The sequence below is a fragment of the Taeniopygia guttata genome, chromosome 19 (assembly GCF_048771995.1).
Source record: "Taeniopygia guttata chromosome 19, bTaeGut7.mat, whole genome shotgun sequence".
Lineage (NCBI taxonomy): Eukaryota > Metazoa > Chordata > Aves > Passeriformes > Estrildidae > Taeniopygia > Taeniopygia guttata.
This window is the reverse complement of record NC_133044.1, coordinates 3,927,468-3,950,215: the sequence shown is the minus strand read 5'-3', so window position 1 is coordinate 3,950,215 and position 22,748 is coordinate 3,927,468. Positions and strand designations below refer to the sequence as shown.

The window sequence follows — 22,748 nt, the reverse complement described above, 5'->3', positions numbered from 1 at the left end:
AACACCGGGGAGAGAGGGGGGGGGGGCTCCTCCCATGGCAGGGTGGGGAGCAGCGGGGTGGGGGACCGGGAGCGTGGCGCCGGCAGAGGCCGGGGCGGCCGCAGAGGCCCAGCCTTGCATTGTTCTCGGGCGGCAGCCGGAAAACGCGACGCCCGCCCGGGAGAGACGCAGGCGGAAAAGGAAACGGGGCTGGGGGCCCGTCCCTGCTGCTGCGGGGGTGGGAGTCGGGGTCCCCCCACCTGGTCCCCACCTGCCGCCTTCACCCCTGCCCCACCATATGCCCGGGTCCGCTGCCCCACTGGGGGAGCGGAGCTCAGCCGGGAAGGGGAAGATCAGCCTGGGAAAGGGGGAAATGTGGGGAGGATGCTAATCGCCAGTGGGGTGCCCCCCGCGGGATCGGAAGCCGCGGTGATGCGCTGAGCGGTGCGGGAGGGGAGAGGGGGGGCGAAGGAAGAGGAGGATGAAGATGAGGAAGAAGAAAGGGGCGATGCCGGGCAGGGCAACTACAAGTCCCATGAGGCCGGGCGGTGCGGGGGGGCCGGGGAAGCACCGGGCGGGAGGTGGTGGCCCGCCCCGCCCCGCGCCCCCCCCGCCCCGCGCCGCCCCGCGCCGCGCCCGCCGCGCCGCTCCAGCATGCACGGAGGATGCTCGCGTCTTGCTCGGGCAGGAAGGGGCCGGAGGGCAGGTACCCGCTGCACTACCTCGTCTGGCACAACCGCGCCCGTGACCTGGACCGGGAGCTCAGCGCCAAGCAGGTGGGGCGGCGCGGGGACGCTCCCGGCACGGCACGGCCCGGCCCGGTCCGCTCGGGCTGATGCAATGCTCGGGGCCGGGGTGAGGATGAGGATGGAGATGAGGAGGGTGATAAGGATGGGGTCGCTCTCTGCGCTGGCGGGGCTCTGGGGGTGTGGTGTGTGTCCCCACCTGCACCCCGGCACTGTGCCCGCTGTCCCCGGGGCTGCCAGGGAGCGGTGGGTGCCACCCGCGGGTCCCCTGCATCCTCCAGCACACGCAGCCCTCCGCACGTGTCCCCGGCTCCCTGCTAGGCCTCTGCAGACCCCGGCCCGCACCCCGCTTCTCGGGGTATTGCCATCCCCCTGGGGGTGCAGCATGCAGCTCCCCACCCTCAGGCTGAGCCCCTCTGGGGCGGGGGGACAAGCGCCCTGATGCTGTCGGTCCCCCAGCCTCACAAGGGTTCTTCTCAGGGTGAGGGGACCCACTTTGTCCCTCAGCCAGGGAACCTCCCAGCCGCCTGCTGATGGAGCGGGGTGTGGGTGCTTCCCCGGCGGGTTCCCAGCCTCCCTCTCCCCCGTGGCGATGCAATTCAGGTAATTAAAACCCAACCCCGAAGACGCAGGAAACCGCAGGCGCTGGAGGGAGGCTGGCGGGGAAGCTGTGCTGAGCATCCCCGGTCTCGGCCCGGGTTCCCAAACCCCAAAGCACCGAGGGCCGTGCTGGATGGACCCCGGTGATGCGTGAAACGGGGGTCATTGTGCCGCGAAGCTCCCGCCGGGATGCGGGCGATGGCTCCCGCCACACCCGTCTCTATTGTGGGGTCCAGCCGGAGGCTGCGCCAGCATCGCCCCGGTCTCCCACCCCATGGCCAATGTTTTTATTTTCGTGCTCATTTGGGGTCAGTCTTCCCAGGAGCTCAGCGCGGCGGAGATCAAAGCTGGGCTCGGCAGACGGGGGGTGGAGGGGCTGCGGGGGGGTCTGACCCGCTCGCCTGCAGAGAGAATCCAACCCTCCAGCCTGGCTCTGCCCTGGCACCCGCTGGCATTGCTGGGTGAGGGCAAAGCCAGCCATGTGTGCACCCCAGGGCTGAGGGTGGGTGCTGCAGGCCAGACTCGGGCAGGTGGGGGCTTGGGGGAAGGAGGTGAGGGCCAGCCCAGGCTCCCTGCTCTGTCCAGGGCATCCAGGGACACAGCTCAGCCCTCTTCCCTGCCAGAGCACCCCCCGGGTGAGGGGTTGGGGCTGATGCTGTGTGAAATGCTGGAGGCTGCGTGTCCCCCTACCCAGGGCTCTGCCCTTCCTCTGTCTTGGTGACCCCCACAGGGCAGTGGCTCCACGTGCTGCCCCTCCCCAGTGCAGGTGTTTGGGGCTGGGAAGCACTGGGGCAGCTGAAAGCATTGTTCCTTTCCCTGTCCTCATAAGGGCTCTGTGTCTGTCACCCCCAAATTGTCACCATGGGCTCCCATCCACACTTGCCTCCACATGGCAGCAAGGGTCAGTGGGTCCCCTTGACAGGGACACCACGAGGACGTGGCAGGCAGTGCCATGGAGCCTGCTGTGCCAGGACACCCCTCACCACAGCCTGCCCCCTCAGGCGTGACAGGGACCCGGGGCTGCACGGGGACACCAGTGCCTGGCACCATCTCTGCGTGCTGGCTCGTGTCCCCTGTTGCTGCCCAGGAGCAGGAGCTGGGGTTCTCCAAGCCAGGGACAGCCCCAGTGGAGGAACGTGCTGTGCCACGTGCCCGGCTGGCACAGGAGGAGCGACTGAGCTGCGGTTCTGCACTGCACCGCTGCCACCCCAAAGCCACCCCCCTGTCCTCATCCCCGGTGGGTGTCACGGCCCCAGGATGGGCAGCACCTGGAGCTCTGTGCTGTGGTCCCCAAGCTGGAGCCAACCCAAGAGCAGGGCTCAGGTCTGAGCTCTTGCTGGCAAAATCTGGGTCACGCCAGTGTCCCCTGGGGTGGCTCCAGCACCGTGTCCCCACACTGGGGACCCTCATCCTGCCCAGTGCTGGGGCAGGGCTGCAGCTGGGGAGCCCCACTGAGCCTGCTGCCCCCGCCCACAGCTGGGGGGTGATTGCCTTAATTAGAGCAGTTTCATTAGTGCAATTAAGCAGCAGCAGTCGCCTGGAGAGCATTGGAGCGATACATTGACTCCCAGGGAACTGGGGGGCTGTTTTACTGCGGTGGTCTGGGCAGACTGGGGTGTCCCCCTACCTGGTGAGTCCCTGGGGATGAGGGACACGGGAATGCACAGCCTGGGCAGGGACAGGAACATCCCTGGGGCAGCAGCAATGCAGGACATGCCCAGAGCAAGGCAGGGATGCGCTGCAGGTGAGACTCGGGGCACCAGGGAGCCCATGCACCACCTCTGCCAAACATCTCTGGCTGTCCCAGCTGGTATCTTTGGGTCCTGCACCCCGGCTTTGTCCTCCTGAGGGCAGCCTCCCCAAAACCAATGATTTGGGCACTGCCTCCTGCCGTGGCTCTGGGCACTTCTACCCCAGCTGCCTGCTGGGGGCACAGAGGGTGCCCCCAGTTCCCTGAGCCATATCCCCAGCTGGGCATGGGTGTGACGCTGCTTCCCACATGGGGAGCAGGGCCCGTGGGTGCCGGGGGTGCCCACCCACCACCGCACCGGGGATTCCTCAGGGCTGGCTGGGTGCCAGGCTCCGGGTTTGGCACAAACAGCGGGTGCCAGGCTCTGGGTTTGGCACAAACAGAGGGTGCCAGGCTCTGGGTTTGGCACAAACAGGGGGTGCCAGGCTCCGGGTTTGGCACAAACAGCAGCAGCCACAGCTCCCCAGGGCCCCGGGGATCCTCGGAGCCGCCGCTCCGCTCCTGCAGCCGCCCGCCCCCGGCTCAGGCAGGGGAACACGTGTGCCCACCGCAGCCACATCACCCCCGGCCCTGCCAGAGGGGGGCTGCCAGCAGCTGCTGCCTGGCAACTGGGCACAGCCCCCTCCAAATCCCAGAGGTGGGGGCTTTTCTGGAGCGTGCAGCTGCATGGAAATGTGCAGAGCTGCGTGCACTGTGCCAGGGGCATCCGTGCCCCCCCAGTGCCGTGCCGTGCTCCTGCTCTGTGCCCAGCCTGGCTGTGACTGAGGTGTGCTGGGTGCTGGCAGCCACTGTTGTGGTCTCCGTGCTCTCTCCATGGGCCTGGCAGTGGCAGCAGGGGGAGGCTTTGAGGTACCTCTCTTGGGGGAGGTCAGGGTGGAGCTGCTCTCCCATACTGTCAAATGTTGGCTGCCTTCTGTACATCTGTGGGAGAGCACTGAGGAGCGAGGTCTGGCCACCCCAGTGATCTCAAAACCTCATTCCTTCCTGGCAGGCCGACATCGAGCAGCTGGACCCCCGAGGCCGCACTCCCCTGCACCTGGCCACCACGCTGGGCCACCTGGAGTGTGCCAGAGTGCTGCTGAAGCATGGCGCCGACGTGGGCAAGGAGAACCGCAGCGGGTGGACAGGTGAGCGGGTGGCTGCTGCCCTCCATCCTCCTCCAAGCTGCCCTGATGCAGGCACAGGCGTGGGCATGAACATGGGCACAGGCATGGCCATGGTGCTGCAGCTCCCCAGGGCGCTGCTGACATGGTGCTCCGTGCTCATGGCTCCTGTGCAGTGCCACGTGTGCCATGCTGTGCCACGGCCCTGGACACTGCCCTGGACACTGTCCCTTTGCCCCGCAGTCCTGCAGGAGGCTGTGAGCACCCGTGACCTGGAGCTGGTGCAGCTGGTCCTGCGCTACCGCGACTACCAGAGGGCCATCAAGCGCCTGGCGGGGATCCCCGTGCTGCTGGAGAAGCTGCGCAAGGTACCTCCCTCGGCAGGGCTGTGGGGCGGCCACCACGGCGTCCCCCTGACCCTCTGCACTCTCCACAGGCCCAGGATTTCTACGTGGAGATGAAGTGGGAGTTCACCAGCTGGGGTGAGCTCGGGGCACAGCGTGGCTGTGGGTGGAGTGGGAATTTCCCAGTAGAGTCCTCCATGCCCAGCATCCATCCCCATCCCGAGGCTGGGGGTCACCTGCTCCTTTGCCCCCTGACACCCCGAGCTTGCAGACCCCCATCCTGCCAAGGCATCACATCCCCCACCCAGCTGAGTACTGGCAGCCCCCTCAGGGGTGTGGGTGTCCCCATCCCTGGCTGGGCTATTGGCATCTCTCCCCAGTGCCCCTGGTGTCCAAAATCTGCCCCAGCGACACCTACAAGGTGTGGAAGAGCGGCCAGAACCTGCGGGTGGACACCACGCTGCTGGGCTTCGACCATATGACCTGGCAGCGGGGCAACCGCAGCTTCGTCTTTCGGGGACAAGGTGAGGTGACACCGCCACGTGCCCCTCGCTGGGGAGCGGTGCCGGGTGACACGCTGGGGACCGTGGTTGTGCTGCCCCCGTTCCCTGCAGACAGCAGTGCGGTGGTGATGGAGATTGACCACGACAGGCGGGTGGTCTACTCGGAGACGCTGGCCCTGGCCGGCCACGACCAGGAGGTGCTGCTGGCTGCTGTGCAGCCCACCGAGGAGCAGGTGATGGGGCGGCTGACGGCCCCCGTGGTCACCACCCAGCTCGACACCAAGAACATCGCCTTCGAGAGGTGGGCTGGGGTGGCACCGAGCTCACCCCGGGGTGCTGGCACCCCGGGCTGTCCAAGCGAGTTCATGGTGCCGTGTCACCCTAGGAACAAGTCCGGGATCCTGGGCTGGAGGAGTGAGAAGACGGAAATGGTGAACGGGTATGAGGCGAAGGTGAGGGGCTGGGAGTTGAGCTGCCCGGGGGGCTGTGGTTGGTTGCAGCTGTGAGGTGCCACCTCTGCCATTGCCCCTCCTCGGCCAGGTCTATGGCGCTTCCAACGTGGAGCTGATCACACGGACACGGACCGAGCACCTCTCGGACCAGCACAAGGGCAAGAGCAAAGGTGAAGCCAGCACAGGCTGGGGGGCAGGGCTCCCCCGGCTCTGCCCTCACCCCCTCCTCTCCCACAGGCTGTAAGACCCCCCTGCAGTCCTTCCTGGGCATCGCTGAGCAGCACGTGGGGCCCAACAACGGGGTGAGTGTCTCGGGCCGGAGGGGGTGGCCCAGCAGTCAGACCTCCCCTCTCACCACACGGGGCTGTCCCCTCATGCAGACGCTGATCACACAGACACTGAGCCACGCCAACCCCACTGCCATCACCCCTGAGGAGTACTTCAACCCCAACTTCGAGCTGGGCAACCGCGACATGGGGCGGCCAATGGAGCTCACCACCAAGACACAGAAGTGAGATGGGGAGGAGCAGACGGGGACTCCCCGTGTCCCCACCTCCGCTGGGGACAGGTGGGGGTCCCCAGCCCAACGCCTGTCCCTGGCAGGTTCAAGGCGAAGCTGTGGCTGTGTGAGGACCACCCGCTGTCCCTGTGTGAGCAGGTTGCCCCCATCATCGACCTCATGGCAATAAGCAACGCGCTCTTCGCCAAACTGCGGGACTTCATCACCCTGCGGCTCCCCCCGGGCTTCCCCGTCAAGATTGGTATGGACTGGGCTCTGCTGCTGACCTGGGTGGCACAGCCAGCTTCCCTCCTCGCCTTTTTTTCCCTTTTCCTGCAGAAATCCCCATCTTCCATATCCTCAATGCCCGAATAACCTTCGGCAACCTCAATGGGTGTGACGAGCCCGTCAGCTCCCTGCGGCACAGCCCCAGCAGCGAGGCGCCCTCGCCCAGCAGCGACTCCTCCAGCGTCAGCAGCTCCAGCTCCCTCAGTATGTGGGGGGGACATGGTGAGGTGGGATGGAAAGGGGTCACAGCAGGGCAAGGGACACACAACTGGTGGGGTGGAGTAGGAAGGCGACCCCATGGGTGCCCAGCCAGGCCGGCTCTGGTCTCCCCACAGCCTCGTGCCGAGCGTGTGAGATGGACCCGGCGCTGTTCGAGGTGCCGCGGGGGTACAGCGTGGTGGGCACCCACCAGGACGCCCTGCGGGAGGATGAGGATGACCTGCTGCAGTTTGCCATCCAGCAGAGCCTGCTGGAAGCGGGCAGTGAGTACGACCAGGTGTGCACTGCCACCCCTTCACCTCCCCCTGCCTGAGAGACCCCGCCGCCCATCCCTTTATCCCACGGCAGGGGGTCACAGTTCATGCTGGGGGAGCTGGTTTTTGGGGTGCCACCCTCCAAACCCCCCCCTCTTTCACCATCCACAGGTGACCATTTGGGAAGCACTGACCAACAGCAAGCCGGGCACGCACCCCATGTCGCACGAGGGCCGCCGGGGAGACAGGTTGGTAAGGTCTGGCCAGCCCCGCCGGGGGGAGCGGGTGTGGGTGCCGGCCCCACGGGGACCCCACTGAGCCCTGCTGCCCCCCAGGACTCCCCAGCACACGGCAGCCCCGCGTCCCCCCGTGTCCCCGGGGCCGGGGGGCGGCAGGGGGCCGGGCACGCTGTTCCCCAGCTACGCCGAGCAGCTGCGCCTGGCCATGGCGCTGTCGGCGCGGGAGCAGGAGGAAGCCGAGCGCCGGACGCGCCAGGAGGAAGAGGATCTGCAGCGGATCCTGCAGCTCTCTCTGACGGAGAAGTGACCCCGCAGCCCCACTGAGCCCCTCGCCCACCCCACTGGGGATGGGGACGTGTCTGGGGGCACGGGGGGGGAGCCGGTCCAGGAACTGCGGAGGGCAAATGGGGAAGAGGGGAGCAGGATTTGGCCCTGGGAGAACGTCCCCAGAGCCGGGGCAATATTGGGGTGAGGTGGGGGCACCCCACAGCAGCACAGGGTTGGGGTGGGTGTTAACCCTACGTGTGGGGTGGCAGGGACCAGGGAGGGCAACTCCACGGACTGTACCCCTTCTCCAGGACACCCCTATTCCCCCAGCCGCCCTACGGGGTGCTGCTCAGCCCCTCACCCCAGGAAGGCGGTGGGGGGCACCTCCTGCCCCGGATGGGTGGGCTGCCAGTTGTGTGGGGTCCCGGGGTGCCCCAGAGCCAGGGGACTCTGCCCAGCTCTCTCTTCCCACCCCTGCCCAGGCGCTACCAAGTGCACTTACCCGGGAGCTGCTCTGCCTGCCAACAGGGGTGGGGGCTCAGCCCTATTGTGCCCCACAGCCAGGCGGGGCTGCACAGCCGCCCCCCCATGGCACGGGGACTGCTGGGGCAGCTGAAGGGGTGCCTGTGAAAGGCAGCCTGGTGTCACCCCCCTTACCCCTGCTCGCACCCCTTCACCCTGCTCGGATGCCCCCCCTTGGCAGCGCTGCACCCCCTCATCCCGGGCACTGACCCCGAGAGAAACCTTACGTCAAATGGTGCTAACCCCGGCCCCCTGCCCCGGCTGCTCCCCCTTTGCACACGGGGGGCCGGGGGCTGCGGGGTGAGGGGGGGGCTGGGCTCGCTCCCCTGGGACTTTTCAGAGCTGGTGCCCCTCCCTCCACCCACCCGTGCACCCCACAGCAACATCTGGGCCAGGGCCGGGGGAGCCCGAGCAGCTCCGACCGCGGCCAACACCAATAAATGCTCTTTAATGTTTGTCTCTCTCAGCCTCCCTCCCCTGGGCCGGGGCTCTGCAGGCAGGGGGTGCTGGCAGAGGGGTGCAGGCAGCACCCCTGGCACGGTGGTCCCTCATCCCTGGTACCTGCCACGCAGCCAAGGGTGGCTGAGCCCTTTATTAAAGGGGTCCAGGAGCAAAGAGCCGCTTGGGAGCACCCGCCGAGGGGCCGATGGGGCAGGGGAGGTGAGGGGGTGCTGGGGTGGGGGTGTAGCACCGTACACGAGCACATCCTGTCCTGGGGGGCTGCTGGTGCCCAGCGTGCAGGTCCCTGTGCTGGGATAGCCTGTGGGCACTGCAGTGGGGCTCCCTCGGGTGCTGCAGTAGGGTGCCCCTGTGCCAGGATGCCAATGATGCCAATGGAAGAGGGGTCAGGGTTGGACCCCTCCCTGCCCCCTCGGCTCCTCTGGGGAAAGAACACGGCTCCGGGCTCCTGCCCGCGCTGGGGACTCGGTGTTAATCCCTGGGGCAGTCCTGGCCCTGCCCTGGGCGTGGGCACCCCGCTAGTCCGTGCCGTTGGTGAACTGGCAGAGTTTGTTCTCCAGGTCGGAGATGCGCTTCTCCTGCGCTTGGACCGTCTCCTTCAGGGCACGGATCTCCTCCAGCACCTCCTCCAAGGCTGGCTGCTGCAGGGAGGGGGAACACAGGGTCACCCAGGACTCCGGCCCGTCCCATGCCACCCCAGGGCAGGGGGACAGCCCCGCTGCCACGTCCCTGTCCCCGGACACTCACTGAGAAGTCTGAGTCGCAGGTGGAGTGCCTGCGTCGGGGGCCTGGCGGGGGTTTGCTGTCCAGGATGTTCTTCTTGACCACCTTCAGCTCCCGGTTCTTGATGGGGACGTAACCATCCCGCAGCGAGATGAGGATGGGCTCTGCGTCCTTCCCCGACAGCCACTCATCCGCCTCCAGGGCTGGCTCGGGGCCCGGCGTGTCAGGGTAAAGGTCATCCTGGAAGAGGTCTGACTGCGGGAGGGAGAGAGACCACGGTGAGATTGGGGTGTCTCCCCCACGCCCCCATCTCCCCTGGGACCCTCCCCAGGCTCACCTTGCGTGGCACCGTCATGACAATGGGCTCGCACTTGCGCTCGTGCAGCTTGAAGAACCTGCGTGGGGCACAGGCAGTCAGGGCCCTGCTGACCCCCTGACCCCCCTGGCTCCCCCCCAGCCCCCTTGGCTCTCACCTGGCGATCTCACACTTGCTGACATCCAGCCCACGCTTGGGCATGAAGCCCATGCCCCGCTGGGGCTCCTTGCTGCTGTAGGTGTTCAGGTAGTGCACGTAGGGCGCCTCGTCCGTGATCTCGAAGTACCGGATGCTGCTGTCACCCTGCAGGGGTGGGGACAGGTGTTAGCCAGCCCTGGCACCCTCAGGGACAGGGTGGCATGGGGGGTGCACCCCGGGGAAGGGGCTTACCTTCCCGCAGAGGTAGACGATGCTGGAATCGGCGTCGTAGAAGGGCAGCAGGACCCCGTTGCTCGTGTCCATCTCTTGCAGGGCAATGGGCTCCTCAAAGTTATTCTGGGGGGCCGGAGCAGTGGTGGAGGGGTGTGAGCAGCGACCCCAAAACCCCCACCCAACCCTTGTTAGTCACACACATTAGCCACGGCACACTGGGGGACAGGGCTTGTCCCCTCCAGGGTACACAGCCCCTGAGACAGGCAGCCTGGCATGCCCCCCCAGCCCCACTGCTGTTTACCTGCATGGCTGGGTACCCCCAGCCTGCCTGTACCCCCCTTCCCCAGCACTCCCTGCTTCCCAGCCCCCTCCCCACCCCAGCACAGCACGGCACACTTGGGAACTTGGCATCTTTTGGGAGGGGGATGCAGCAGACACGGCATCCTGGGGCGGGGGGGTTAGCAAGGGGTCTGGGGGCCAAGTTCCCAGGGCAGCACTCCATTCCCAGGGCAGCACTCCATTCCCAGGGCAGCACTCCATGCGGCCTCGTTACCGGGTCCCACAAGCCCAGCTCCCGCTGGCTCATTCTGGTAAAGCCCGTGGTAAAGATGTGTCCTTCCCGTGTGAAGATGGCCCGCACGGGCCTCAGCCCTTCGTGAGGGGCAAACCTCTCCTGGGGGGAGGGGGAGACAGTCAGCAGGGGCATGGGAAGGGGGGAAAACGGAGGGGGTCCGGATCTGTCCCCCAAAACAGCCGCTGAGTCCTATTCCACGATGCCCCCTGAGCGCGCGCGTTGCCAGAGCGTATCCCCGGCCCCAGAGCGTTCCCGGCTGGGCTGAGATCTGTGGGATTGGGCTGGAGCCGCCGTCCTACCAGGTCCCAGAGGCCCAACTGCCGCTCGCTCATCCTGCTGAAGCCCGTGGTGAAGATCTTGCCATCGGCCACGAAGATGGCGCGGATGGGGCGGGTGCCGTCGTGCGGTTTGCTTTTCTCCTGCGCCGGCGTTAGCGGGTTAAATCAAACAGAGACGCGCGGTGTGGGGTTAGTAGGGTCAGGCAGGCGCTGGGGGGACCCCGTGGTGGGACGGGGGGACACGGTGGGGCGCTCACCGCTATGATCCGCTGCTTGCGGGGGTCGATGACGCGGACCTTCTTGTCCTTGCAGGTGGTGACCAGGAGGCTGCCGTTGCGGTTCCAGCCCACGTTGTAGATGAGGTCAGTGTGCATGTCGTCCAGAGCCAGCAGCATCTCCCCAGTGCCCACATTCCAGAGGATCACCAGGTTGTCACAGCCTGCAGAGGACCGAGGGGGCAGATGCTGTCACCCCATGGATCTCCTGTGACCCCGGGGAGGGTGAGCCGGGACCCCCTTACCTGCGCTGAGCAGGACGTTGCGGGCGGTGGGGTGCCAGGAGATGATGCTCACCCGCTTGGAGTGTCCCTCCAGTGTCACCACGGGCTCCGTGATGTTGCGCACGGGGACATAGTCGGGGATCTGCCACACCTGGGGGGGGGACGGAGAGCGGGGTGTTGGGTTGGGGATCACCCTGTGAGTGAGCACTAAGCAGATGAGGGCCTCGGAGCCAATTAACCTCATCGTTAATCCCAGCTCAGCCTGCAAGGAGGGTGGCAAGGGGACACCAGCAGCGCCTCCAGCCTGGAGCGCATCACCAGCATCGGGGTGCAGGTGGGCACAGGGAGGGGGGCACGGCCGGGGTGCAGCCCCAGCTCCCCCCAGCTGTTCCTGCGTGCTGAGTCGCCAGGGAGGGTAAATTTAGCACAAACTGCTGCATCATGGAGCCAGCAGCCGCCGCCAGCGCGAACGCATGGCACCGGGGCTAAAAATAGGCCAGTGACACTTCACAGGCGGCGAGGGGAGGGGGGGATGCTCTGCACCGCTTCCCCCAGCACCCGCCACCCTCCCACGTGGCGTCCAGCCCCTCACCATGACCGTGGTGTCCTCCGAGGCGCTGGCGATGACGTTGTCATTGTGGGGACACCAGTCGATGTCCAGCACGGGCGCCGTGTGTCCCGTGACCAGCGGGTGGTTCTTGTCCACCCGTCCTGTCTGCAAGGCGAGGCACCAGGATGAGTCCCCTGGGAGAGATCCCAACAGGGTCCCCCCCTGAAAACCCGGCCTGGCCACCACCCACGTGGGTTGTGGCACAAATGGGGACATGCAGGGGATTGCAGCAGCGGCCGGAGGTTTACACCTGCCTTGAAGGGGGAAACTGAGGCACGTGGGGCCAATGGGGTTCACCTGGCACAAGGCCTCACAGGGACACAGAGGGAATGATGTGACCCATGAGAGGCTGATTTGTGTCTGCTCTGATGGCATGGAGGGGTTGGGGACCCTCTCCCAGTCTCTCTGCCAGGGTTGGCAGGGCAGGTCCCCACTCCACCGGGTGCTGCTCCCTGGGCATGCTGTGCCCCCAGGGAATTGGGGCTGGGGAGAAGGCAGATGGGGGTTTTCCAGTCACCTTGGTTGCCCTGGGGATGTCACCCTTGGCAGGTGCCAATGATCCCCCAGTTGTTCCTACCCTGAACCCCCACATGAGGAGGGGGTGCTGGGGGAAAGGTGGGGGGCTCTGGGGCCACAGCAGGTCCCCAAAAGCAAAACCCATCATCAGCACGTTCCCCCCAGCACATCTCAGCATCCTCCCCACTCACCTTGGCAAGGGGCAGGACAATGAAGGCCCCGCCACCTCCGGACTCCACAATGATGGCCACAAACTTGGGGTTGACAGCGCAGAAGGAGCTGTCACATGTCACCTTGGAGACACGGATGTCCTCGTACATCTGGTCTGCCTTCACCGGCTGCCCGAACACGTGCCGGAACTTGCTCTGGCGCACCACGCGGCGGCTCATGGCTGGGGGGACACGGTCAGGCCACCACCTCCCCACCCCGGCACAGCTCCGAGGGGTTTCGGTCCCCTCGTGCTCCGAGAGACTCCTCCTGTCCTGGGCACAGCGGGAAGCCTGGGAATGCTGAGGTGGTGGGGATGAGATGTGAGATGGTGCCACCCTGAGCCCACATCGGGGAGCAGGGGCAGCCCTGGTGCAGGGATGTGGGGGTGCTGCAGGTGGTGGGGGCTGTCAGTGGTGGCCAGAGCCACTTGGCACTGGGCAGGGACATGGCCATGCCATAACCAAGAGCTGTGCTATGACCTGTGGATGTGCCATGTCCCACAGATGTGCCACGTCCCACAGATGTGCCGTGCCCCATAGCTGTGCCACACCCCATGGCTGTGCCATGTCCCAGAGCTGTGCAATGCCCTGTGACTGTGCTGTACCCCACAGCTGTGCTATACCCCGTGGCTGGCACTGGGGTTGGCACACGAGCTGCTGCAGCACATGAGCAGGGTGGAGGGGACTTTGGGGTGGACATAAAGGTGCCCTGCACCAGGTCACAGCTTGTCCCCTTGCATCCCATCCTGCATCAGTGGTCTGAGGTTGCCTGGCTTGACCCAGCACCCAGGAGGAGGGCTGTGCCTCCAGAGCTGCCTGCTGGTGGCTCACGCCTCCTTCCATGATCCCTGTCCCGTGCCACAGATCCCTGCCACCCACTCTGCATGCCCACCCGGCTAAAGGCTGGACCTGGCACAGACACGCGGCCCCATGGGCACACTGGGGTGTGCAGGAGCCCCTCCCAGGGCCTCAGTGGGGTCTCCAGCCCTCAGCCACAGCTGGGCACGATGCCCACGGTCACTCATCTCACCCCCAGCCTCTGCTGCTCCTGGGACCTGCCCCAGGGGGAGACTGAGACACTCAGAACATCAGAACCCTTGGAGCTGGGGCTCTGCAGCACCCACGAGCCGCTGGCTACCTTGGGGAATCCCCTGTGCTCTTCTGGGTACACAGCCATTGTCAGGAGCCACATCCAGCCACCAAACCATGGCCAGGCACCCCTGTCCCCAGCCCACAGAGCCAGTGTGGGCAGAGGCAGGAGCAGATCTGCTCCTCCATGTCCCAGCCGGTGGATTTTGTCTAGGGCACATGCAGCACCCTGCCAAACCATATCTGCCCAGTCCCTGAGTGTCCCCAGAGCCCTCACGGCCCTTCAGCATCATCTCTGGCTGGCTGAAGGGGTTGGAGCTGGTGCTAAGGGACCCAGAGCCCGGCTGCCAAGCGGGGCTGGACCGCGGCACCGCTGGTGTCACCCCCCGCTCTCAAGCGTGCTCCCCAGCCCCGGGGAGGAGCGAGTGGGCTCCGTGGGGACGCTCTCCCAGCACCTCAACCATTGCCAGAAGGAGCAGAGTCCGGGGTGTCAGCATGCGGGGGAGGAAGGGACGGCCTGACCGGCTGGGCAGGGTGCAGGCAGCGGTGGGTGCAGGTGGGGGGCAGATGCGGTGCAGGTGGAGTTGAGCAGGGTGCAGGAGGGGTCGGTAGGAGCAGGTGGGGTCGGTAGGAGCAGGTGGGGTGCTGGCGAGGTGCAGGCAGGGCTGAATAGGGTGCAGGCGTGAGAGCTGGGTGGGGTGCAGGCAGGGCGCAAGCGGGGTGGGATGGGATGCTGGCAAAGGGAGGTGGGGTGCAGGTGGGGTGCAGCGGGATACGGGCGGGGTGCAGGCAGGATACGGGCAGCACAGCCCCGCTCCCCGCTGCCCGGCCGTGCCATTACGTTGCCACAATTGAATCCGCAGCGACTGCTCGGGAACGACCAGAGGTCACTGTCCAAATATAGCCATCTCCGCCGGCGGGCGGCGAGGGGCCGGGGCCCGGGGGGCTCAGCCCCGCTGCCCGCGGCCCCCCGTCCCTCCGCACCGCGCTCCCGCCGCCCCCTCCCCGCTCCCGGTTCCCACCTGCGCTCCGCGGCTCCTCCGCTCCGGCTCCGCGCTCAGCCCCGCTCGGCTCCGCTCCGGCCGCGCTCAGCCCCGCCGCGCTCGGCTCCCCCCGGCCCGGCCCGGCCCGGCCCGGCCCCGCTCGGCTCCGCTCCGCCCGGCCCCGCTCGGCTGGGCTCGGCCCGGCCCCGCGCGGTGCCGCTGCCGCAGAGAACAGCTGAGCCGAGCCGGGCTCGGGGCCGGCACAGCCCCCGCTCCGCTCCCCTCCCCTCGGTGCCCGCCCGGCCCCGCCTGCCCCGCGCCCTGCCCGGCCCCCCGCGCTGCCCGCGGCCCCGCCGCTCCCACCCTGACAGCGGGGAGGGTCCCAAGGGTGCACCCTTGGGACCCGCGGCTCCCCCGGCGCGCTGCGTGCGAGCCCCTCGGGCTGGGAGGAGAAGCCCCCCGAGCCTTTCTGAAGTACCGGGAGAAACCAAGGGGATGGGCATCCCCCCGGGGGTCACTTCTGCACAGGGTGGTGACCCTGCCGTGGGTCCCCCCGCAGCCAGCCCGGCCCCACAGGGATCGTGGCCGTGGGCTGCCCCAATGCTCACGGCGTCCCACGGGTCCCCAGCTCCCCCAGGAAAAAAGGGTCTGCAAGCCCACCTCAGCCCCAGCTCAGCAGGATGGTTACGGGCACATCCAGAAATCAGATTTGGGATTTAGCGAAGCCCAGCCCTGCAGGGATGCCCTGGCCCGAGGGGATTAAGGGATTGTAGGGCTCAGGGACCAGAGGGAGGGGAGCGGTGGTTCCTGGAAAGGCAGCAAAGCCCTGGACCCTACAAGGGCACCATGCGGAGCTGGACGAGCATTGGCTGAGCGGGCAGGAGGGGGCAGCTGGCAAAAAGGCAGGGAAGAGGTGACATCCTTGTTTGCCCGGCCAAAGGGGTGGCAGGGAGGGAGGGGGCTGCAGAGGCACCCCTTGCTCTCCCTGTGCCACCACAGCCTTGGCTCACTCTGTGTCCTTAACTCCAAGACACATCCCCAGCAAGTGAAGAAAAGGCCCTGGGAAGCCTTTCCCCAGCTGGTGCTGGGGGCAGGAGAAAGGGATGGGGCACCCCAGAGATACTGCCAGACCCACAGCAACAGCCCCGTGGTGACAGCCCTGCTGCCCTGGCCCCACGCCCTGGTGCCCACTCAGTTCTGGCCTGGTGGGAAGCTCCTGCAAAACCAAAACTAGAGACAAGTTGTCCAGTGCCCCAGTAAAACCTCACATCCCCCTTGGAGCTTAAATCCAAGGGGTTTAAGGGCTGTAAGGACAACGTTCCTCAGAGCTTCTGTGTCTGCAGCAGTGCAAGGAGGGCACCTGCAGCATCCTGACAGTCTTAAATACTCGACCCCTGGAATCTTCCCTGCAACTGCAGCGTGGTCTGGAAGTAGCCCTTGCTTGGAAGCACAGCTCCATCAGTTGGGACAGGACGGGGCCATCCACCAGAGGGAACAACCCCACTCTGGCTTTCCAGACCCCCACTGCCACCCCATGTTCTGAGAGCAGCACAGATCACTCCCTCAGCCCCAGCCCCGATCCCAAACAGGACACTACACACCTTTGTCATCTTCCAAAATAAAACTTTTATTTATTCGGTAACAAGAACATTGAATCTGCACATCAGTGCACAAGTTCACATTTAAAAACAGCTGAGCACATCGGTCATAAAGTCTTTAGGGGAAAAGGGGACGATCCCAGCCACCAAGGAAGATCCAGGAGGGGCAGACAGAAGCGCTCATCTCCCTGATTCGCACCCCCACCGCGAGCTGCTCGGCCCTGGACAATCCCTACAAACCAGCGCACGGACGTCACATCTCCAGAAAGGAAAATAAAAGGCACTGGCACCTTCTCTCGTGCCAACAGAGCTGTTGCAGCGTGGGCAGGCTGTTAGCACCTCTGGCAGCACTGCTGGACAGGCCCTGAGCCCTCCTGCGCCAGGCCAGCGCCTGCCTCTGCCCCACCCGGGGAGAAGTGGGGGTGTCTGTGTGGAGCCAGGACCCGATTAAGGCAGGACACACCGTGCGGGGAGCAGGGCCCTGTGCTGGGTATGGCTTCCTCCTGCCAGAGCTGTGGGGCTCTGGAGCCTCCGGCAGGTGCTGTGCCCCTGTGGCCACGGATTCCCAGCTCGGATTCCCAGCTCGCTGCTCCCAGGAGGTCCCCGGAGCAGCCGGAGGTGGGGTGGGATCCCTTCCACCAGGCCTCTGCTGGCAGAGGGACACGGAGCTAATCCCTGCTCAGTTTAAACATCCAAGTGAGCCAGAAGGGCGTCACCTCCTGCCACCCGCTGGGACTGTGCCCCCCAGGAAAGGGCCGAGGGGGGAGAGATTTGTACAGGTCACAACTTCTCAAGCAGACCGGACACACACTCACACACACACACACACCACCGAGTGCAATGAACGCAGTGTAAAACCAGTTCCACGCACACACAGTCCGTTTGTGCAAGGCTCACACGTTACAGTACGGCCGGGACGGGGCAGCGATGGCTGGGACATGGTACAGGAGTCAATGTAAACAATAAAGCGTCCTCCCAGAGGCTCCGCCAGAGACCAAAGAACAGTTGCTTTGTACAAAAATGCCCTTAAAACAACACGTTTCTCCCAAACCCCCTCTACCCACGAGGCTTGTCAGCTGCTGAGCACCCTGGAGGTGCTGCTGCTCCCTGTTGTGCTCAGCAGGTCACAAGAAGCTCTCGTGGGGTGGCTACAGGAACCAGGAGAGAGTCATCACCTCCCACAAGCCACCAGCATTGAGAGGGACAATTGTCCCCAGCAGAGACCTCTGATGCCAGGGGCTTGGTGGCTTCACTGCCCAGACACTGGAAAAGGAGGTCCATACCTCTCCAGTCTGTTCCCTTCCTGCCATCCTGCTCAGAGCCTCCAGACCTCCAAGGCCTTCATCACTCTGCAAGAGAACCACCTTTCCTGAGTCCCTCTGCCTGCCCACAGCCTTCTCAGAGAAAAACCAGTTGTGCTGGGCCAGAGCCAAGGACAAGGGGACAGCAAAGCACCTCCCTGCAGGGGCCTCTGCCCCTCTGCTGCTCTCCCCAGCTGAAGCACCCGGAGAGCAGCTGAGTATTGGAAGGAAACAGCATTTCTGGTCTGCATCAAAGACCCTTCCCAGAGGGCATTTCTCCTGAGATCAAGCTGGGCAAAGAAATTAGATCCTTTTCCTTCTCCTCCTGCCTTCTCAAGGGAAAAAATTCTACACAGGGCTTTTCCCTCCTGAGCAGATCCTTGTCACCAGGACATGCTGCCAGCCAGGCATGCACCCTCCAATGCAAGGCAGGCTGCTGGCAACCAGTGCCTTCCACTCGTGGAGAGGCAGGCAGGCATGTCCTTGGGGTCAGAACGGTGGGCAGTGGGGCCTGATGAAGGCTGTGGGGGAGGCAAGGACTGAACCTGTTCCTTCTCCAGCTGACATGAGCCATTTGGCCTTTCCACACTGCCTGCCCTGCTCCGGAGCCAGCTGGAGCGGGCCAGGAGAAGCCACATGTCTTTCGGTGTCCCAAAGAAATATCTGGCCTCCTGGGCCAGGGGCTTGGGTGACTTCTAGTGACTGAAATGGCCTGGGAAGACGAGCTGCTGGGCCCAGGACAGGGCTGTGCTCCAGCACAGCTAACAGCCCCCTGCCAGAGCTCAGGAAAGGGAGGGACAGTGCTCGTGGCTGCTGGAGCACAGACAGACCCACAGGCTTTGCCCAGGCTGCAAGGCAGCACAGGAGGAGGGCAGCAAGGTGGCACTACCTTGCCAACCAGCTGTGGGCTGAGGATACCCCACAGCCCTTCCCCAGGGCAGGCAGATGCTGCTTCCCAATACTGCAGTGCCGTGTGCTCCTCTCCAGCTCCGGAGGGGTTTGTTCCATCTGAGCCTGCAGCTCTGCAGCTTTAGGGCTGCTTTCTAGGCACGGGCTTGGCTGCAGCTCCTCCCACACCACATCCTCTCCATGCCGGGCTTCAGCAGCCTGAGCCATTCTGCATCTTCTCTTTGCTTTGCTCCTCCCCAGAGGGCAGGTCTGGGCCCCAGCCAAGCACCAGCTCCAACAGGGCATGCCGCGGGACTGTGGACAGGACCCAGAGCTCCCCTTGGCCTTTCCCTCTGCTCCTGCAGCACAGGGACAACCTGCTGATCCACACAGCTAGAAATGAGCAGCTTTGATTTAGCCACACTGCTCAGAAACCACAAAACAATTTGCTGAAATTTGGAGCAGAGCCTTCACACAGTTTCTCCAGGGAAGCAAGAACCTGCAGAATGGCTCAGGGCATCTCAAAGGCTTTCCATGTCCAACTGGCACTCCTGGAACCAGCTTCCAGCAGGAAGGAGATGGGCAGACACACAGTGCCCCTCCCACAGTGGGACAATGGGGGTTCACACAGGACTGGAGAAGGGACACATTTGGCATCCAGGCTCACTTTTGGAAAGGGAAGACAGCTAATAATGTCAAATCCACTCCCATGTCTGTGCAGACCACAAAGAACAGCACTGAGTTTGAGTCAAGTGGGTTTGTTTTCCAGTTTGCAGAATGCAGTCTTGCCCTTTTCAAAAAAAAAAAAAAACCATAGAAAAGACAAAAAAATCATATAAATATCATATATACAATTTAGGCAAAAAAAAAAAAAAAGGGGGGGAAAAAAATGAAACCTCCCCCACCCCCAGGAAAAAAAAAAACCAAAAACCAAAAACACCAAAAAAAAAGAACAAAAACCAAAAAAAAACCAAACTTCCAGAAAATATTTTCCCTCTGGGTCTAAAGTCAGGAGTGACAGCAGAAAGGACAAAGCTATGCATTAAGGGCAGTATGTCATGTAACAAAAACAGCTCAAGTTTTGGGAGCCACCAGAAACATCTGTGAGCATGGCAGAGGGGAGAGGGAAACTCAGGCAGCACAAGAACAGCTTTGGGGCAGAGGACAGATGATATGGCCATGAACTTGGAAGGCCCACAGCAGTATTCAAGTAATGGGAGGGTTAAAACCCTAATGAGGCGTCTGTTTTAAAAGAACACTGGCTTTGGGGGTAGAGGTGAACCTGGCAGCTCCTGGAGGAGCTCTGCCCCACCTCAGGACAGAGCAGAGAGCTCTGTGTGCCCCATGGCAGATGGGAGAGCTGGTCTTGGTGCTGCCCAGGATTATTAGAGCCCGTCCATTGGGAAGATTTACCCCTGAGTGCTCCTTATGGGGAAGCACCAGCTGAACTGAGCCCTGGGCGTTTGTCCTGAAGCAGCTTTGTGAGGGATCTGCCAGCGTGGTGGAGTTCCAGTTTGCAGAATAAAAGAAAGGCCAAACAAAGGGACCTTGGCACAACCTTCACATTTTCAGGGGCTCTCACCCCACCAACTACCCAGCACCATTTCAAGGCATGGGGAAAATTCAAGTTAGGAACTAGGATCGGGTTGTAAGCAAAACTCCACCTTGCCAAAGCAAGCCAACAATCAATTTTCTCAAGATAGAGGTGTTCTTTTAAAACAAACTAACAACAAAAAAAAAAGAACATTTGAGGTTATCTGAGTTAAACTTAAAAAAACCCAAACAGTCCTGCAGTCAGAATCACACACAGAAGAACCAACCCACACCTACATGCGCCAGGAACAGTAAAATGACAATATATATAAAATTAACCAATAAAGTGCATGTTCCTTATATTACACCTGCCCCTTGTGTGAAAGCAACACCACAGGTTCTGGGTAAGAAATCACAGCCAAGGGCCCGGGATCACATCGTGTTGTAGAGGGGATTGGTTGTCCGCTTTTTGTCATTGGTCTTTTTGAGCCTCCTCAGAGGGTGAGTTCTCCCGTGCTGCTGCCGTGGGGCAACAGCCAGAGCTTGAGATGGAGACAAGGAGTCCAGGACCTGCACCTGGAGCAGCGGAGGGCCCTCCCCAGAGCTAGTCCACGTCGGATCTGCGCTGGAACACAAACTCTGCTGGCTGGAGCTGCACTCTTTGGCGTACTGAGCCAGCGGCCTCTCCACCGGCATGCTCTGGGCAATGCACTCAGCTGTTCTGAGCTGTTCCACAAAATGCTTAGTGGGCTCCGGGGAGGAGAGGCGATGCTTCCCACACGTGCTCTCTGAGCCCCTCTCCAACCTCCCCCCACAAGAGCCCCGACCGAGGGCAACGCAGGTGAGAAGCACCGGGTTGGCATTGGAAGAGGCTGACTCCCTGTCGTGTAAGTCGTCCTTGGAGAGGTCCAGGAAGTCCAGTTTGGCCAGGGATGCCGAGCGCTTCATGTGGGAGGGTCTGGTGAGCCCTGCATGTCGGATCCGAGCCTCTATTTCCTTCGCCCGCTGCTTGACCGGCCCGGGGCTGCTGGAGCGCTCCTCCACGCTGAGGCTGCTGGAGCTGTGAGGGAGGCTGTAACACAGGAACGAGATGTCCAGAAGGTCCATGTTTTCAGCACGCTGCCTGCTGAAGTCCTCGCTGCTCAGCTGCCTCGGGATGCCAGCACCGCCCCCGCAGAGAGGTCTGGGACTGTCCCTGAACGGCAGAGCTGCATCTCCCTCGGTGCCACACGGTGTGACCGGCTCATCGTCTGTACCCGTGCTCTGCTCGGTGACACCTTCCAGGTGAATGATGCAGGAGGGGTAAGGAGAGTGCTCGAGGCTGGCTGAAGGTGGACAGGTCACCAGGGCAGAGGGAGAAGCAGCACCGAGGTGAGCAGCCATCCCACTGCCTTCCTCGCTGGGGCTGCCCACGGTGAAGGCGGCCTGCTTGCGTACCGCGCGCTCCGCTGGGGAGGGATCCGCTGGAGCCTTCTCCAAGCACATCGAGGGGTTCAAGTTTTCATCTAAAGACGGGGTGGCTGTGGCCAGCCCGCCCTGCTCACAGCTTGTATCGGGGCACTGCTCCGCAGGCTTGACCGTGAGGGTGTATTCGATGATTTCGATTCTCTTTGGGAGGAGGGAGGGCAGGGATGGCTCCTCCGTCCCGTCAAACGACACCACTGTCCTGCGCTCTGCTCCCTCCTGCCCTCCCTCCTGGGCAGGGGGGCCGAGGGGTGCAGGCTGGTGTCTGCCCACAGGCTGCTCTGCCCTGGGAGGCGGCAGCGGCTCCTCAGCGCCCGGACCCTGCGCCTTGTCCCCCTCCGCAGCCAGCTCCAGGGCCGGCTCCTCGCTCTTCCCCCGTGGCAGGAGCTCGGCAGCAGGAGAGTCGTTCCTGGAGTTCTTGCGGGTCGGTAAAGTGCAGGCTGGGGCCGTGTGCTGGTGCTCCTGCTCCTGCCTCAGGCGCTCCTCGAACTCCAGCGTGGCTCGCCGCACGGAGCCGGGGCACCACTTGGGCTCGGGCTTGATGGAGCCACGAGGCTCCTGCTGCTCCCCGCCAGAGCTGCATTCCTCCAGGTCTGACCTACCAGAAGACAGCTGCAGAGATGGGGCTTCTTCCTGCTCAGTTGGCAGAGGGTCCTTCTCCTTCTCCTGGTGTCCAGCACAGGCTCCTTCACTCTGTTCTAACTTTTCTGATGCCCAAATCACCTCCACTGGCAGGTCATGCACCATGTTCCTCTTTGGTGTCTGGCTGAGGTTGGCTGAACCCTCTTTCTGCTGGGCAGGTCCTGTTCCCTGGTTGATTGACTCGATCTCTGTGATAATTTCCTTCACAGAAATGGCATTTTCCGAGTGGGATCTCGTGAGATGACCTGCACCGGGCAGCTCAGGGACCTCCTGCAACACACAAATAGGAGAATTACAAAGTGCTGACACAGAACAAACAGCAGCAGGTTAGAGAAAATAAGGTGCACATCCCCAAAGGAACAAAAAATCATGTGGCAGTGTGTGGAGAGAGATCACAAGAGCAGTGACCACTAATGTAGATTTTTTACTGTTTCTGAGACTGAATTTAACACACTCCAGGGTGAATTTTCACATAGACTAAGATCTAAGAACCTCAATTGCAACAAACTCCAAGGAAAAGGTAGCTTTTTCATTTTTCTAAATGAAGAAAAGTCTGACAAATAAAAAGAATCCTAGTACTGCTAAAAACACCATTTTGAACTGAAAACATGACAATTTCTGCTCATGTATTGAACAGACAGAAGTACATAAAAAAGAATGACTAAGCACTGAAATGCTCTGGTTTCCTAGAGGAAAATAACCAGGGGGACTCCCAGTCCCCACAGACACTTTCTGCCAAATCACAGGAGAGAGCTTTGGACTATTATATTTGGAAGAGCCTTACTGCCTCACATGGAGATGGAAAAGATTCAAGCAATGCAGGATGGAATTTAAATAAGAGAAGCTCCCAGAAAATGATGGCCCCAGACATCATCAATCCTTGTGAGAGTCCTGGAGGCTGAAAAGCAATTATGAGAAAAAGGTACCTA

The 22,748-nt window shown here is 63.1% G+C and overlaps 3 protein-coding genes across 11 annotated transcripts in view; 1 reads left to right on the top strand and 2 right to left on the bottom strand.

Annotated features, from left to right (window-relative positions):
- The first annotated feature begins 445 nt into the window (after positions 1-445).
- Positions 446-8,220, top strand: ANKRD13B (ankyrin repeat domain 13B). Its single transcript, XM_072916686.1, is given in 15 exon segments — positions 446-537; positions 539-755; positions 4,067-4,202; positions 4,422-4,546; positions 4,615-4,660; positions 4,903-5,046; positions 5,137-5,326; positions 5,411-5,477; positions 5,566-5,647; positions 5,715-5,779; positions 5,858-5,988; positions 6,081-6,238; positions 6,316-6,468; positions 6,600-6,760; positions 6,909-8,220. Coding segments are annotated over 15 exon segments (2,127 nt in total). The 5' UTR covers positions 446-460; the 3' UTR covers positions 7,284-8,220.
- Positions 8,221-8,338: 118 nt separating this feature from the next.
- CORO6 (coronin 6) lies at positions 8,339-14,669 on the bottom strand. 7 transcript variants are annotated; one of them, XM_072916689.1, is made up of 12 exons: positions 14,433-14,669; positions 12,304-12,621; positions 11,579-11,701; positions 11,008-11,137; positions 10,745-10,926; positions 10,509-10,628; positions 10,189-10,308; positions 9,654-9,758; positions 9,421-9,566; positions 9,285-9,342; positions 8,972-9,202; positions 8,339-8,862 (listed from the first exon to the last, which is right to left on the bottom strand). In XM_072916689.1, the coding sequence occupies exons 2-12, from the start codon at positions 12,499-12,501 to the stop codon at positions 8,743-8,745; spliced, it is 1,533 nt and encodes a 510-aa protein (XP_072772790.1). In that variant the 5' UTR covers positions 12,502-12,621; positions 14,433-14,669; the 3' UTR covers positions 8,339-8,742. The 7 variants fall into 7 exon arrangements, with proteins under 7 accessions (XP_072772790.1, XP_030143798.2, XP_072772789.1 ...); XM_030287938.4 differs by having other exon boundaries at positions 8,339-8,865; positions 14,433-14,667; XM_072916688.1 differs by having other exon boundaries at positions 8,339-8,865; positions 12,304-12,589; positions 14,433-14,667.
- A 1,326-nt stretch (positions 14,670-15,995) lies between these two features.
- The window catches only part of SSH2 (slingshot protein phosphatase 2), a 90,131-nt gene continuing 83,378 nt past the window's right edge, over positions 15,996-22,748 (bottom strand). For all 3 annotated transcript variants that reach the window (XM_072916711.1, XM_030287773.4, XM_030287775.4), the window contains one exon: positions 15,996-22,089. In XM_072916711.1, the coding sequence (XP_072772812.1) occupies positions 20,146-22,089 (1,944 nt within the window). In that variant the 3' untranslated portion in view covers positions 15,996-20,145. The remainder of the gene's footprint in view (positions 22,090-22,748) is intronic.

Excerpts from the sequence above, each read along its gene's own strand:
- CORO6 (XM_030287938.4), bottom strand. The coding sequence starts at position 12,501 with ATGAGCCGCCGCGTGGTGCGCCAGAGCAAGTTCCGGCACGTGTTCGGG. Across the intron at positions 9,343-9,420 it reads AGCAAGTGTGAGATCGCCAG|GTTCTTCAAGCTGCACGAGC; the intron begins GTGAGAGCCAAG and ends TGCCCCACGCAG. Across the intron at positions 8,866-8,971 it reads CCTGCGACTCAGACTTCTCA|CAGCCAGCCTTGGAGGAGGT; the intron begins GTGAGTGTCCGG and ends CCCTCCCTGCAG.